Genomic DNA, 18269 nt, shown 5'->3' with positions numbered 1-18269 from the left:
AATACAATACAGTCTGATATTCTGGTGTCAAAGATGGTACAGTTGGAACTGAATCCATACTTAATTCACTGGTATGCTTCCTTCCTTACTAACATAGTACAGAGGGTGAAAGTGAACAAAACCCTCTCCTCAGCATTAACCACTAATGTTGGTGCTCCCCAGGGTTGTGTAAGCTCAGCTGTATTGTTCACCCTTTATACTGACAGCTGTAGTACTGAGAAATGTCTGTCTGAATGTCGCACTGACAAGCCAGACCAATACATTCTAAAGTACTCTGATGATACAGTTTTGATTTCTCTTTTGGATAGTTCCAGTGATCCTGGACTGCACCAACACAGAGTAAATAAGGTGGTGGAATGGAGTGATAACAACGCTCTTATCATTAACACAAAAAAGACAGAAGAGATTGTTTTTGGTGCCCCACTAGAGATACACAGATCCCCTATTACTATTCATAGTGAACAGATCAACCAGGTATGTTCGTATACATACCTAGGAGTAGTAATAGACCACCTTTTGTCATGGAAAGACCAGATTGAATCAGTGGGTAAGAAGACAAAACAAAGAGTCTATTTCCTTCGCCGTCTGAGATCTTTTGGTGCTAGTAGACAGATTCTTCTTTTGTTTTTCACTTCTGTTATTATGAGTGTCCTGCAGTACTGTAGTACCACCTGGTATGGATGTCTGTCTGTAGCTTTAAAGTCACAACTGCTGCAACAAGTGAACATTTGTTCAAAGATTGTTGGACAACCACTTCAGAGGCTCTATACATCTACGTATGATAACAGTATGATAAGGTTGGCAAGGAATATCACTTCAAACACTAGCCATGCTTTGTATGGAGAATATAGGTTGCTGCCTTCAGGAAGGAGATACAGTGTTCCTACATACAATAAGGTCAAACTGAAGAGGTCCTTTGTCCATCAGACGACATTGAGGCTTAATCAGGAGTTATAAGCCAGGGGTAGGCTGAGTGGTGGACTTTGCTCTTGTCTTTGCATGTCTTTATGTATGTATTTGTATTTTGTTGTTTTCTTGTGTCATGTCAAATGTGTGTACTGTTATATGTTGCATACATGGCTGTTTCTGGGTCGCAAGACAAATTTCAGTGCAAACTGACAATAAAGTATTATCGTATCGTATAGGTAAAATTAGGGTCACCTTGTTTTGTTATTTAAGCAAAAAACATTTTCAATCAAATTGAGCTGTTGAAAAATGTATGAATAACAAACCTGCACAAATCTGCTCTATCTCTATCTGCTTTTCAAAACCATCTATAGACCAGACTGAAAGTAGCGTCGTTTCCCAGCCTTTTCTCATCTCCGTGGAGAAAAGCCTGGTCACAACCTAGTCTTGTGTAGCCAGACAACTATTCCACAATCTCTGAATGCTATATAGCAGGGGTCCTCAAAGTTACTAAAGGGGGGGCCGCCAAATCTTCGTGTGATATGATTTTTTTTTTTTACATTAACCACTTTAGCTATAGATAGCCAAAAATAAACTTTAGCCATCTTTTCACAATATTTATCTGGGGGGTCCCCAGTTCAAATTTGTTCTTTTCTTTTGGGGGTCAGAGCCTGAAAAGGTTGAGAACCACTGCTACTATATAGTCTGGAAAAACATTTTAATTTAGAATTTCCATTTCTGATAAGCAGCAAGCTATAGGCCTATATGCTTCTATTATTTAGATTTATATTCGGACAAATATGCGTGACTGCAAAGATGAAACGGAAGCGGGGAGGAGACGTCACATCCACTTTATCCTCTGATCATTTTCAGAGCTTCCGTTGCTCCAGGCTGTATGACAGAAGCATTTGAAAATGGTGGGAGGTAGTAATGCGCGGGTCGGGTTTCTTCATGACCCGCCCCGCCCCGCCACGGAACCCAACCCGCCTCAACTCGCCCCGCGAACCCATATATAAATCTATGGCTCAACCCGCCCCGCAACCCGCGGGCCGGGTTGAGCCCCGCGGGTCGTACCTATAATTCTGTAAAATCATGGTTAGAAAATAATCCCCAAGTGTATTCAAACTGTTTAATTGTTATTATTCTTATTCTTATTAGGAATAAAGACAAAACAAGAGCATGTGATTTTTTTTTTTTTTTTGCGTGTGAGAGCTACTGACCCGCTCACCCGCAGCCCGCATAATTGCCTCTGAAATTCTGACTCGACCCACCCGTGCCGCGGGTTACGGGTCAACCCGCGCATCATTAGTGGGGGGCAACAGTCTGGCTTGCGAGACTACAGTATATGCAACAACCTAATGCAGAGTGTGTCTATAGGGTGGGACTTCCGTTGTTATTATGTACTTCACCTTTTTTGACCAATCACAACATGCGTTTCATGCACGGAGAATGTAAAACAGATCTGTAAAACTCAACGTAGCTTCCTTGGGGCGACTGTACTTTTCCGCCAAATTCCAGTAATTCTGTTTAGACACAACAGGCTAGGTCTCTTCCAGCGTGGGCTGAAAGTGTAGGCTGCCAATAGATAGGAACGGTGGCAACGGTAACACATGGTGTTCAATCAATCACCAACAAAAACAGAATACATCGTCTGTCGGGTGGAAACCTCATATGTCCAAAACTGCTACTTTTCAGGATACAAATTCAGAAATAGCAAAAGCAGATCGACAAGCTCAATACACGACGTTTCGCGCCGCGTTTCAAGCTTGCGGATCTGCTACTTTTGATGCTTTTGTGTGACGCTGTAGTATGATCAAGTAAGGCGATATAATTTACGAAAAAAGATGGAGATAAGAGGTTTCTGCCTGACAGCTTCAGCTTCAGACTCATGCCATCAGGACTTTGAAATGGCAGAAAGTTTTAGTAGGAGTGTTGTCCCTTCAGCCATTGCTGCACTAAACAAACTGCCACGATGATATGATGGTTCTATGTATGCTGGGAACTTCATGCGTTGTCTTGGTGTTATGCTGTCGTGTGCTATGTTGTTTGTGCCATTTGGTTATGTGTTGTTCTGTTGGAACAGACCGTAGACGATGAATATCCCTAAGGGGACAATAAAGACTATCATCAAATATAAATATATGTTTTACCTGCGCCTCGTTGTCCTTGAGCGCGCGCTTGGCCCGCGCGCCGCCGGGGTCGTCGGTCACGTTGAGCACCACCACGCTCTTCTTCTCCCAGCCGATGAAGGAGCCGTCCGTCAGGCCCTCCACCATGGCCAGGAAGTCCTCGTAGCCGTGGTGGCGCGTGGTCACCACCGAGAAGGAGGTCCAGTCGTACTCCTCCAGCACCTCGAAGATCACCTCCAGCTGCAGGGCCGTGGAGCAGGTGAACTGCAGGTAGATGGAGCCACTTTCCTGGTGTGGGGGGAGAGAGAGAGAGAGAGAGAGAGAGAGAGAGAGAGAGAGAAGGGAGTAAGAAAAAAGATTTACGTTGCTGTCGTGTGGTTCATATTAATAATGATAATAATAATAATAATACATTTTATTTGTATTGCACTTTACATTTGAAACAAACCTCAAAATGCTACAGTACATAATAAACAGATAAAGAAAACCATTTGCAACATAATCAAAAAGTCTAAAACAGGATTAAAACATGTTTAAAAACAAGTTTAAAAAGGAGAGACAGGGTTATTAAAACCGGCTTAAAAGCTAACCAAATGCTTTGTTAAAATGGTAGGTTTTTAGTGCTCTCTTAAAAGTGTTCACAGATTGTGGAGCTCTGAGCTGGTCTGGGAGTGAGTTCCACAGCTGGGGGGCAGCTGCATTGAATGCTCGGTCTCCCATGGTGCGATATTAGGTCCAAAACGTGTTACTTTTCAGGATTTTCTTATTTTATAAATCAACTCTACCTAAAATCTAAAGGAAAAGAGTGACCAAGACCACCCCCAGGCCAAACTAAAACAACACACTAAATTAAAGCAATAAAAAGGGAACTAGTCTAACTAATGTGGGTCTGAGGGCTGTTGCTGGTTCTGTGTCTGCCAACACAATGGCAAGGCTGGCTTTTAAAGCATAATAGGGCTGCAGCAAGTGGGGATTGGGGAATCTGCCACAGGTGTGCCAGCCTGATGAGAGAAACAGTGGAGGGGTTAGGCACAGCCATAATTTAATATGAGTGAGTGAGTGAGTGAGTGAGTGATGTCATGGCCTCACGCAACAGAGATATCCCACAGTGCCTTGAGATAGATTTTGTCTCCTATCAGATGTGTCAGGTCAGGTGACATTAAAAACACCATCAACAATGATGGTTGTGTTCCCAGCGTGTTGTGACCTCCTCCCCTCCCAGCAGGTAATTAGAAAGAAGACTGAACTACAGACTGATAGAATATCTGCAGCATCTTGTTGCACACAAAGAAGTACCTGGGCCTTCTGAAAAAGAACAGCGCCTACTTCTGAGCTCAAGTTCTCTCAAAAAGAACTGCATAGTCTGAACCATGTTGTTTCTGAAAAGAACTGCGATGTCAGACCTAAGCATTATCCAAAAAGAATAAATTGGCTTATTTTTTCACTCTTAAGGATGGTGATAGCGAGGTCGGTCTGACAATCCACCACTTTAGTTCCAAACAACATAATTATCTTGAAATCTACTGGATTGCCATGAACTGGATTGCCATGAAACCAACCAATTTTGGTTTCTTCTTACGCCGTCCTTATGCCAAAACGTCAACTTGTTTTTCGTTTTAAAGCACTTTGAAGTTTTTCTTTTTTTATGGATGGTACTTTCTCTTTTTTATGCATTTGGGGTTCTAAAAATGACAGTGTTGGTCAGGTCAAACCATTTTGTTCTGGTTGGGTGTAAGGAGCAGCACGACCTCAAGGGCCTTTTAGACTCTTAGCCTTGTTCACGCCAATTTGGAGCTGCTGGGGAGGTGAAGTTAATGGAACCATTCTCTGAGCAACCACCAAACAGAGGGGTCGAATTTTAAAAGCATTTATCCATGGAAGAAAATCAAGGCCATTAAAAGAAAATACAGCCTTATGTTAAGTATTGTTATAGCCATGTCATTCTAGCTGTGCACAGATGCTCGCGTAAAAAGCAATGTCCCGTTTTACATTTCATAGCTGCAACTGCCGGCGATGAGCCAGCCGAAGTGCATATTAATTGATCTACTCCCTCAAAGACAATGGGGGGGTATGGGGGTATGTCCAACTTCAATTTATTCAAGCACAGATGCACTGTGTTTCAGAGGAATAGCTGCAGAATAAAAAGCAGCACTGCAACCTGGCCTGCAGGTATACTGTACAGTAAGTTGGAATCAGTCTCCCAGGAGATGGAGAAAACATATCGCGGATGTCGGGTTAAAAAACCTTGTAAGTCCAAAACAATACTGAAAAATAGATCCTGCGTTCCAATGGATCCAATGTAGTTATTATTTAGTCACAAGATCTTGTGACTACATAACTTCAACTAGTGATTACTTCAAAAACACGACGCAATGCGTTTGTATAAGTTAGTAGCGTTGAGGAATTTCCAAATTTCAGAGCCACAAGGTCACCGAGCTGGTATTGAGCTTGTAGATCTGCTATTTTTGCAACTTTTGTGTGACACTGATGCATTAATGATTAAAAAAACATACAGAGTTTGTGGACATACAAGGATTCTGCCCCGCAGCAACGCTAGCATTAGCATTCAGCAGAGCATAACACCCACCATTGATGTCTTTGTACTCTAAGAGAATTCTCAAACCCATCATAGCATCATACACTGGCCCCTATGGTACACTATATATACACACTTTGCAGGGAGAAGTTAATTCCCTCCCTTAAACCATTAAGATCGGGAACGCAGCTGTGTCATTTTCAGATTTCTTTGGCTTTTGAAAAAATAGCGGATATACAAGCTCATTGTGCGGCACCGAGTGCTTGTAGATCTGCTATTTTTGAAAAATCCTCTTGGCTAATCTTTGGATATATATTTTTAAGCAAACATTTGTAACTCAAATCTTTGCTTCTGGTGGGGGGGGGGGGGGGGGGGGGGTCGCGGCCAAATACATATCAACAGTATGTTGCTAAGTGCAGTGGTCCTCCAACTTTTTCAGGTTCCAGGGACCCCCAGAAACACAGATCGGAGTTAAAAATTTTTGCTTTAAAACATATATATTCAAGATTTGCACACATTTTCACGATTTTTCAAAAATAGCAGATCTACAAGCTTGTATATCAGCTATTTTTGAATAGCCAAAGACTAGGTTGAGGTCTTCATGGGTTAAGCAACCACAGGCTGTATCTGAGTATCATAACACTGATGCAACTGGACAGACTGAAGGTAGAAGGAATAACTCCTCTGAGAACAAACTGAAGGACTAAATAAATATGTATTTCAGATAGTTGTAGTGTAGAGCAGTGGTTCCCAACCTTTTCCTTTCAAAGATATTTCTGGGGCTTTTCTGCCTTTATTTGATAGTACAGTGAAGATAGGACATGAAACAGAGAGAGAGAGAGAGAGAGAGAGAGAGAGAGAGAGAGAGAGAGAGAGAGAGAGAGAGAGAGAGAGGCACACAGCAAAGGCAAAGCCTGGCTCAGGAATCGAAATCGCGACATCGCTGTCAGAGCCTATATGTGGTGCGCCGTGCGTCTTAACCTCTAGGCCAGGGGTCTTCAACGTTTTCAGGCGAAGGACCCCTTGACTGAGAGAAAGATAAAGCAGGGACCCCCATTATACATTGTATATATATCTTTTTTTTCCATTGATTCCATAGGCAGCTTCGTATAGACTTGTTTGACAGCACTATCATGTTGGATTCATGTTAATGTGTATTTCCAGACAGTTAACCATGCACTTAAACCTAGGCTAGTAAACCTGACCTTTCACTCTGTACTTAGTCTACTCTTTTTTCCCCATACACGAAACCTTTTTGCCGAAAATAGCAGATCTACAAGCGCGCAACGCCTCGCAGCGCGAGGCGTTGTGTGCTTGTAGATCTGCTATTTTTGGCTAAAGTTCTCCTGAGAATAGGGATGCTTGGCGGTTAATGTAAAAATCACACAAAGATTTGGTGTCCTGTAGTAACTCTCTCTGAGGACCCCCTTGGGGTCCCGGACCACCTGTTGAAGACCTCTAGGCCATCATCGCTCCGTTTTCAACAATCTCTGAATCAGGGCCCACTTGAAAATCTCAAAAGTGTTTGCGGCCCACCCATCTGACCACTTAACACGTGGTGCATTTTCACAGCATGTTTACGTCAATGATCTATCAATCGGTTGTGTTCCAGCTTGGACCAATGGAACTACCATAGTATACTTTAAGTCAGTGGTTATCAAAGTGGGGTCCGGGGACCCCCAGGGGTCCTTGAGGGGGTTCCAGGGGGGATCCCCAGCCAAATGATTGACAGTTCGGACCCTTATGTGTCTGTAACTCCAAGAGTGTATATACGCTCTCAGAGTTAAATTAACACTGATGATAATGCAGTGTAGATTGGGGGTCCGAGAGATCAAAATGGTATCAAATGGGGGTCCGTGGCCTAATGCATATTAAACTGGGTGTCCTTGAAATTAAAATAGTTGAGAATCACTGCTATGGCCATAGAAATCGTCTCTTATGGGGGTCCCTGACATATCTTTTCAAATGGGGGTCCACAGGCTAATATATGTAAATTGGGGGGTCCTTGACATGAAAAGGTTTGAGAACCAGTGATTTAAGTTAGTGTTTGGTGTTCATAATAACATTTTTTTATATTAATGTTACAGTATGTTATCATTAAAATCAGAGTGTTCTGACAATTATTTGGGGGCCCTCTTGTAATATCCTTACAGAGACAGGAAACCAACGGCAAGACAGAGAGAAGAGACTTGAGATGAGACAGGAGTCGGATTCAAACTCGGGTCCTTGTGCTCATTAGCATAATGGTGGTGTGCACTGACTGGCTGAGCCGCACCAGACACCCCCGGGACAAAAGAAATATTAGAAAAATGTGAAACTGCCTGTTTTTCTTTTATTAGATTTTTAAAATGCAGGGATATATAGCTGAGCCAGGGATTTTTTTTTGTCCCGTTTTATATTCATAGCTGGAATTGGAGTGAGAAAGAGACATTGTACGGGTGGAAGTTGGAGCCACTCTTGATATATTAAATATAATTGTAATAATAGTATTTTCATGAAAAAAGAAATATAATCATTACAACCTTTATTTTAGCCGAGTTCTTTCACAGAATATACTCACAGAACTCCTTTCGTGAAGTGATGGGATTTACTTTCATTTATACATTTAAAATAGCTAAAACGCCCCTTTTTTGTATCCAGGGAAATTGGTGGTGTATGGACAGTGTATAAGCTGTGCATGTAACTTTCCTCTTCTACCCCGGATTTGAACGCGGTTTCCTGCGCAAGTGCAGAATATTTTTTACCATTGAGCTAATAGAGCCTGCCTGCTTGCTCAGGGGATAAATTGAATCTTGACCATCAGGTCAAAATTCGTGTCAGATCCTGTGTCTAGGTGAGACATGAGCTGGAACCACAGTAGATCTAAATGTCTCAATAGAAGAGCAGGGAGACAAAACATAACCACCCCAATTGTATATTAGTTATATTGTATGGATGAAAAAAAGTTACATAGTGCCACTTTAATGTCCTGACCCAGATATGGATAAAACCAGGGTTAAATTCCCTGAGGGAGGTGGTGGTGGGGGGGGGGGGGGTCCATGCCTCAATTTGGATCTATATGATAATTTTACTATATATATATATATCCCATTTTGGGGGCGGGAACCCCTATTTGTAACTATACTTTTCAGGACGGGAACCCCTGGTGATGTACAGTATATAGCAACATACATTTGTTGTAATTTTTTTCCCCAGAAAACTTAGGTCAGGGTTGTTTCTAGAATCGGCCTGTTTTTAGAATTGGCCTCAGGTCTAAATGGGATAAAGTACCAAAAAAACGCTGAATAAAACCATGCCCCAGAGCGCTCAGGACAAAGACCACATTATTTCTAATCACTAACGTTTTCAACAGACTGTATCTGCATGGCTGTAACAATGGTTAAGACGTTTGACTTTGGAATCGCCCATTAATCCATTTGATGCTCTGTTACACTAATTTCCTCAGCGTTTCCTCTCAGCTACTCTGGGTGAGTTCGGAAATTGCGCCGTGAAGCGCGCTCGCCTATTAGTTTGTATTGGCCAGTGCGCTCAATGCCGAACGCACCCTGTATGTCAGTAAAGAAAGACTACAAGACTGGGTTTGCCCTCAACTCTCAAAAGAAACTAAACAGCCCTGGATAAAGAGAGCAAATAGAAACATGGCCAATCGTTTTGCATAGATGTGGTAGTCAAACTGTATAGCAAATCATAACTTTTTAAAAATCTGCCATGGTAAAGACACTTTATGGTTATGCATTCACGGACGATAAAGTTTTCCTGATTCTGGAACAGTGTAATGGCTGATAAAACTTAGAGATTTTTGACATTTGAATGAATCACTCTTGTTTGTGAAACTGTGAAAGAGAGAGATGGCAGATAAAAGGCGATAAGTTAAGGATGAGTGGAGAGAGAGAGAGAGAGAGAGAGAGAGAGAGATGTATAGACAGTTTAACCAACGTTTTGAGGTGAATAAATAATTCTGGAGGGAATAAAACATTTTCCTCTGCAGTCTGTATTTATATGTTGTTTTTTCCATTTCTTACTGCCGCTGTTGTGTGCAATGTAATTTGCTTGAGCGAAGAAAAAAAAGGCCAGTGGCGTTCTGCCGACCACCCACACAGATGACTATGAGACAACTGTCTGTGTCTTATATCGTGACAGCTGCGATTCAGTGGGCTTTCATAACGCCCGACACAAACGCTGTTTAATTCAATTGATTAGCTCATCCTCACCCTCTCAGGTTAGGGTTGCATTGGGCAGCAATCAGATGGTGAAATATTTGCTTGGCAGCTCGCAGTCCATCCATAGTTTACGAAAAAAAACACATTTAAAACATGGAAATAAGAGGTTTCTGCCCGATAGCGACGATATATAAATGAATGCGCTATGTTGTGCTTTGCCATATGACAGTAGGGAAAGTGTTTAAGTCTGTCTGTGGGTATCATAAATATTTAACCAATAAAAAAAGTTTTTTACACAAGCTTGTGACTGAATAATAACTACATTGGAACACAGGTTCTTTCTTCCATTTTGTGAAAAGTAACACTTTTGAACAAATCAGGTTTCGCCCCGACGACAATCAGACAAGCACCGCGCAGGATCATAGAGCGGCGGAGAGAGACAGCCCTTGTCGATATTGACTGAGTTGAGGTTGAGAGTGAGTAGGGAAGAGACTTTCACTGCTGTGAAACACCTGCCACAGAAAGAGCAGCAGAAAAACTGAAGGATCACACACACACACACACACACACACACACACACACACACACACACACACACACACACACACACACACACACACACACACACACACACACACACACACACACACACACACACACACACACACACACACACACACACACACACAAGCAAAATATCTGATGTGGTGAGAGAAAGAGAGTATTTAATGTGTCCTTGAGTTTCAGCAAGGTGGCTGAACACTGGAGAGGAGAAATAGAGAAACAAACTGAGAAACTGTGTGAAATAGAGAGCGAGTGAGACAAAGATGTCAGATAAAAAAGGAGATAAGTTAAAGATGATATGAGATTGAGCGAGAGAGAGAGAGAGAGAGAGAGAGAGAGAGAGAGAGAGAGAGAGAGAGAGAGTGTGTGTGTGTCACAGATGGACTTCAGGATGGAACAGAGGCAAACAGCCAATAAGAGGGTAGATTGACAGTCCAGTGACAGAGAGAGAGAAGACACATTTCTCTCATAGTTGAAATCCTTGGAGTGATGATGACGACAATGATTATAATAAACAATATCTCAGATTCATATAGCGCTTTTCTAAGTAGCCAAAGTTGCTGCACCTAGATTTGGATGCTATCAATGCATTGAATGGGACATTATCATGTTTTATCAGACCATTGAATGGGCAAAGTAGGCGACATACTGACCTACCCGCGATTTATCAGACCTATCATTGGGTGTTATCAGGACATACTGACCTACCGACGGAGATGACTTATATAAAGTTACGTTTCCGTTTCGGACCATTTACCAAAACATTTGTAAAATGGAGAAACAGAAGACATTATTTTGGATTCTGGAAATCTGAACTGCACTATTGCTCCATAACTCCTGTATTACCCAGACTCTAGCTGACTAGCTGTACATATCCAATTCGTCTTGGAACATTCACGTGAACTCTGTATGCACTAGGATCCAACAGTGATTCTACTTCTGGTGTAGACTCAGGGGTTGGACAGAAGTATACTGCTGTGATATTTCAGTTAAGGTAAAATAACATAAAATAGACTGGCCTAACACCGCAATGAAAGGGATTTGGGTGAGGTAGCGTACCTCCTCCAAATGCTCTTTGAGGAAGTCTAGCAAAGTACTGACTGACCTCTCCCATGACCCTGTATTCAGAATACAACCTGCTCCCATCAGACTACAGGTGCTACAGGGTTTCAAATTAAATACAAGGGGAACATTGCTGAAAACAAAGATAAGACTCCTAAACTCAGGATATAACATGAGGGGTTGTACTTGAATTTGTGTTATGCACTTTATGTATTTTACTGCGCGATCATTGTATATGTTTATGTGGCAGTCGGTATATCCAAGACAAACTTTCCCAGGGACAAATAAGGTAACCTTGAACCCTGTGCTCTCTTTTAGCTGATTTCTGATGCAGACAGCACAGTCTTTCTTTGTTTGTTTGTACGCCCCAGCCCATAGGAGTACGTGCAGTGATTGATATCAGCCTCCCCGCCTTGCTTCCCTCCCCCGAACACGGGCCAATTGTGTTTGTGTATAGACGCTCGGCGAAGCCGAAAGCACCGCGGTGGATTCGAGCCCCCAGACTCCACGATGGTGGGCAGGTATAACACTGCATCGCCCGAGCGCAGACAGCACACTGTTGAATGTCTGGAAACATCTCAATACTGGAAGAAGAATTGGAAATCAAGTATTTTTTACTGTTCCTGTTCATTTTGTTATACAGCTATTTAAAATCAAGCAAGCAAGTAATCAAGAGGGAACATTACTTGAAGAAATGAACAAAGAATAAAAATGGATTTAATGAGCGGAATTCGGTCGGCAGATGAATAGCACCTCATGGTCTGACAACATAAAAAAGTTAAATATCAATCGAGTTCACACCCGGACCCAGCATTTGCATTCTGCGTCCATAAATTCACAGCCCATTGTTTAAATAAAACAATACATAATTATTAATTTCCATTGAATCAATTAACATTTTATTATTACCATAGAAGGAGACCAGGTGGCCCACTTTTCAGAATCAACCCCACAGAATGAGAACTGCTGCAGAAGAATTAGCTGCAGGGAAAAGTTCAATTAAAGGCAGCTTCATGAGCATCCTCATAAGTGTCTTCATTAAATCTCACCAAAAAATAACTACAGTATCAAGTTTTCAATTACAGTGACTCTTTCTCTACCTTTTTGCCTCTGCATGCTCTGAACACTATCATAAACCTAATCTCACAAGCCAGCCTATCTGTTCCAAAGTCTTCAAAATGCTCCAGAGACTAGTCTATAAGTCAGCCAATTACAATTTAGAAGAGCAAGCTGTCATCTTTCCACTGGAAAAGCTCTACTACGGACCAGAATGATATATTCACACTCAAGGTTCAAAGTTACTTTATTTCTCCCTGGAGATTTTTTGTTGTTTGCTTTTTACCCCCTTTTTTCTCCCCAATTTAGTCATTGGGCCAATTATTTCCTCCCCACACACATTAGTGCGTTGGCACTGCTGTTGCATCCTACTGACTCACATGCCAGTAAGGAGCCCCCACCGGGAGGACGTAGAGCCTCCGCCCCAACTCCTCCCACCCAACACTCCCTTCTGACAGATGGTGCTGACTGGATGATCATTGTTAGAAATGAAGAGTGGTTTGGTGGCAATCTTCTATCGCAAGACACCGCGGTGATACCGGCCCTCTGATCGATGAGAAATGCCACGTTTCCATCGAGACAATTGAAGGCTTGGTTCCAGAGTGCCAATTTACCATCATAGCGCAAATGTCAATGACTTGATAATTAAGACATGGGAACATTATCCCAACTGAGAATTCTAGTAAAAGACATCAATGTATCTAAACATACATTACGAGACAAGTAGGCCTTCAGGATTCAAAACAAAAAATAGCAAAAGTAGCAGATCCACAAGCTTAAAATGCGTCGCTTCACCGCCGCGTTTAGAGCTTGTGGATCTGCTGCTTTTGATGCTTTTGTGTGATGCTGTAGTATATCAAGTAGGGGGTTCATTTATGACAAAACATCCAAAGTTAACAATATTCAAGTTCTAGTTCAAACAGTGTTATTTGTCATACTGTACAGCCATCTACTGTAAATACAGGTGTAATATATGGCATTTCTTCAGGATCAATGCATATTACAGTGATTTTTTTGTTTAAAAACTTTGTTCAATATTTCCCCAAATTCCCTAATGAGCTGTACAATTCCCTGGTGTGCTAGGGTCAGACACTCAATTCGCTCGTGATTGCTATAGTTTTATTTCCGTAGCAATGTTCCATAAACAGTTTGGAGGGGATGTTGCCTGGGGTGGTGCAAACACCTCTATAATCCCATTCCGAGGGACTACAAACACATCCAGATGGCAATTGATTAATGAAGAGCGATAGCACATACTTTGTCTACTCGCCAGAGACGAATGACGTCAAAGAATGTCGGAGGTTGGTGTAAAAAAAGAAGAGTGGAGATCTTGAGGTAAAATGCACTGGATACAGTGTGCAGTGGGCAACATTCATAAATCAGAGCAGAGAGGCAGCGAGCAGAACATTTTTTGGGGGGAAAACTCTCGCTTTATCAAGACCTGCCAAAGCCGAAAAAAAAGTTTGACTTTGTTTGGAGTATGCTGCATGCCAGCATAAGGCTGAGACAATATGGTGCCACAATTAGATAGAAATGATATAACATTACTGAAGAAGAAGACGAATGTTTTTGTTTATACTCCATCTTTGCTGATACATATAACATATACAAAAATTTGAGATCCGGGCACTCAAAAGTTAAAAGAGGGAACAGCCTTTATTTAATATAACGCCAACATGTTTCGACCTGAAGCGGTCTGCATCAGGGCTAAATGGGCTCAAATTTATTAAATAAAGGATGTTCCCTCTTTTAACTGCCCAGATTTTTTTTATCTGATGTTTTATCCTGTCTGATCCAGTTGCACCTTTTACCATTTCCGTCTGCGGTGAGCACCTGGTTGCCTCGTTCTCCCTGATACATATAACCATTGACAACATGGGAGCTGTGAATCTATACAGGATGACACTGACAAATCAGAGAGGAAAAAAAGACTATAACTGGATGATCATCGTTTGAAATGAAGAGCAGATTGGTGGCAATCATCTATCACGAGACACTCCACGGCGATGCCGCCCTCAGGATCAATGAGAAATGCCACATCTCCATCGAAGAAATTGAAGGATTGGTTCCAGAAGGCTGATTTTCATCACAGCATGAATGTCAATGACTTGATATTCAAGTGATAGCCTACTACAACGCTACATCAGACTCTGACATGGGAACATTATCCCACCTGAGAATTATTGGCCTTATACAACAATGATACAGTGATTGAGAACAGACGTAGTGCATACAACAAGCGCAATTGGTGAGACAATGTGCCTCAGATGTTCATAAATTAGCATACTGTACATACACAACAACAACAACAACAACAACAGTGCTGTGATGACACAGAGTGCCTCAGATGTTCATAATGGTGGTGGTGGTGGTGGGGTGGCGGAGCCATTCGGAGGGATAAGACCATAGGTCTTCAACAGACTTAAAATAGGGCTTAAGGCCCGGACGGTTGGCGTAACCGTCTGGGCACCTGGGCTGGTAATCCAGCCTGCAGCATGTCGCGGGATCGACTCGACGACCGTTGCTGCGTGTCACCCTCCCCCATCTCTCTCCCCACCTCCTGTCAGTCTACTGTTCCTATCAATAAAGGCAGAAAAAGCCCAACAAAATATATTTTAAAAAATAGGGCTTAAGTGGTTAATCAATTTGTTGATAAAAAAAAAATCTATTAATCGAAAGAGTAACCAATATAATTATCACTAGGAAAATGATTGTATTATTTTATTATTGTGTGTGTGTGTGTGTGTGTGTGTGTGTGTGTGTGTGTGTGTGTGTGTGTGTGTGTGTGTGTGTGTGTGTGTGTGTGTGTGTGTGTGTGTGTGTGTGTGTGTGTGTGTGCGCGCTCGTGTGCGTGCGCATATGCCCGAAGTGCGACAGCCTCCGACAGCACGCAAAAGTTGGTGCCAGTTGCTCAGCCTAAACTGGCTTTGTATTAACATCTAAATACACACACACCCGTTGCAACTGCCACCATAAATGTAGATGATACAAGCAATGCTTCGAAAGCTCTGTCTAACAATGTGCGTGCGTGTGGTGTCGTACAGTATGTACTGTACAGTATGTGTATGCATATTTAGGGGAACTGGAATTATGAGTACAGGAATGGAGTCAACAATAAAAACCCATCAGTTCAACTGCCACAACTCATTGTTGACAATTGCCTTACTGGAGCAGAACTTTCAGGATGCCATTAGGGAAGGCCATGGCTAGAGAATATGCAGACTCCGCAAGTTTTAATTACGGATCTTTAAAAAGGCTGGCAGAGGTGGTAAAGCCTTGAGGCCTCGAGTCTGGCAATTATAATGTACAGGCGAATCAAAGTCCAAGTGTACGTGGCTCACCGCCTAATGAATCGCACTGTAAATAATATTTACACACACACACACACACAGTGTGTGTGTGTGTGTGTGTGTGTGTGTGCGCGCGCGCGTGTTATTGTAATAGGCCTGCATTGTGAGCACAACGTGCATTACACAAAGTAACTCATTTTGGAGCATAGAGCAAATGTCCAATTCAACATCCTGCACAACTGATGTGCAGGACCATTGAAAACTGAAAAACAAGTTAATGAAAAATTGTTATGACGACTCGGGGCCAAATGACTAAGGCAGACAACTCCCTGCCAGGCAGAAGACATCAGGAAAATGGTTGGGGTTCGTTGTGAGCAACAGGTGTTGAAGCTGACACCTGGGAGGTCTTACAATAACTTCAAAACCCCCACTCCTAACCCTCTACAGAGACTGAATAAACAAGAACTCATCATGGATACAAATACTCATAAAAGGCAGATGGATCCACAGCCGCGAGGGAAATACAGGGATTAGAAATAAGCATCAAAGTTTGTTTAATAATACAACACCTTTGGCGTTGCTTACATTGTAGATATCTGGTTCTCATAACCGCAGTAGATTATGTTCAGAGTAAAGACAAAGACACAAAGGACAAGATGTCTGCAGCATCTTTTTAAATGCCTGTGTCCATAACCACACTGCACATTTCCAGCCTTGTATGAATTTCCACCCAGGATGTAGGCCTAGACAAATTGGACTGAATAGGTACCTATTTTCCTTCTTTTACATAATGACCCAATGACCTGGTAAATGGGTTCCTTTGTTGTAATTCAATCTAGCTACCATCAATTCAAAGGAGGCATTATCAGTCGTATCGGCTCAACCCCGTCATTACATTCTGGTCCAGTCTGACTCATCCAGTGGCAGAGAATAATTCTAGCTGCAGTGTTGAAGCCTGTCATGCTATTCTGCTTTAGATATTCCTCTGATCCATTTCCATGTAAATGTTATGGAATTTCTATACCATGCGCTGATTTGCTAGATACGTTTTTTACACTGTGTATGTATTTGAGTAAATACACACATATGTTTTAGTGGTCAGACTAGTAGATTGCTTCGTCTCGCTTGAAATGCTATATTAAAGAGATAGTTCACCCAAATAATTACTTTTTTTCTATCGATCACCCCATGGAGACTTGAATTAATGGATATTTTTTTTGTTTTTGTCGCATTCCTAAGCCAATAATTTGATGACCAGCGGTTCGGAAGGCAGCAAATTTAGGAATGCAACAAAAACAAAACAATATCCATGAATTCAAGTCTCCATGGGGTGACTAATCGATAGGAAAAAAATGTCACAATGACCATGCCAATGACCCTTCTGTCTAAAGGTCTGTGATTCAGACTGAACATATTAGGACTGCAACAGGAATTCTGATGATGGATGCAAGATGCTAATATTGAGAATAGCTTTGATTCTGTCTGCCTGATAGGGAATGATAAGAAGGTAAATAAGCACCCAGGAAATACATGGGGGAAGTCATTACTGCTGCCTGCTTATGCGCGTGCTAGATTAAACCCGTGCTAGATTAAACCTAGAATGTTGTAACATGCACTTTGTGTAAATAAATAGTGAACATGTGGACTTGTCTGTCATCATTGCATCATTGAAAGAATCCACCACAAACACAATGGTGGAGATTCTGGTAAGAAGCTTTTCAAGCCATTCACCCAATTTTCCCCAATAGCCCCTTCCCAGAAAGGTAAAAAACAAAGAACTGTCCCGTAATACCTGTCAGAAGGCCTCTAGGATTACATTTCCAACACATGTTCTTTTGATTGATTGATTGATTGAATACTCATCAGTCAGAAATGTAAACAGCACGTGGTACAGTCAGACACTAAAAGGATATCACAACAAAGTCCTGGGGACTTGTTTCCATTGTGGTCCTATGTATTCAATTCATCAACATAGCATACAAATATAACGAGTTGTTCTGCATTATTACGAATTGGTGTATTGTAGTAGACCTACCTGTGAACAGGCCTGGAATTTCGTCATTTTAGGGGCAAGGCCACTTGGCCTTTGGCGTTGTAATTTTTTGGAGGGCACAAAGGCCAAATGCCAGGGCAGGAAGGCCATCCAAAAAAAAAACGTTTTTTAAGTCCAAAATTGATTTTTAAGTCCACGGAAATAATGCATTTAACTTGAAGGTTAAGGATGATTGTATTTTAATATATTATAAGAATTGTATAACTATCTGTGAAATACAACCCATTTATTTCACAAAATAATGTGTTGGCAAATGACCAATATTTAGTTATATAGGTCTCAATATGTCACATTCAGCCCTGGACTTCACTGACTGAAGTAGGGGTCACATTAATCACTAGATTCACAGATTCTAACCTCTAACCTCTTCAACCTTTTCAGGCCAGGGACCCCCAAACTGATGGGGTGATGGAGCAGGGACCCCCTACCTTGTAGGGTAGGGGGTAGGCTACTATATATATCATATATTTATGTATAAAATTGTGTTTTATATAAATAAACATGAAAAAATTG

General features: G+C 41.8%; 1 protein-coding gene across 1 annotated transcript in view; it reads right to left on the bottom strand.

Moving 5' to 3' along the window:
• The window catches only part of grin2da (glutamate receptor, ionotropic, N-methyl D-aspartate 2D, a), a gene marked incomplete at both ends in the record, with an annotated part of 226422 nt that overhangs the window by 180352 nt on the left and 27801 nt on the right, over positions 1-18269 (bottom strand). Inside the window, one exon of the mRNA XM_084080470.1 lies at positions 3057-3323. Coding sequence (XP_083936596.1) covers positions 3057-3323 — 267 coding nt within the window. The remainder of the gene's footprint in view (positions 1-3056; positions 3324-18269) is intronic.

Source organism: Gymnoscopelus microlampas (assembly GCF_963454915.1).
Source record: "Gymnoscopelus microlampas genome assembly, chromosome: 15".
NCBI classification, from domain to species: domain Eukaryota; kingdom Metazoa; phylum Chordata; class Actinopteri; order Myctophiformes; family Myctophidae; genus Gymnoscopelus; species Gymnoscopelus microlampas.
Note: the sequence above shows the minus strand (reverse complement) of the source record. Positions and strands in the feature narration are given on the sequence as shown.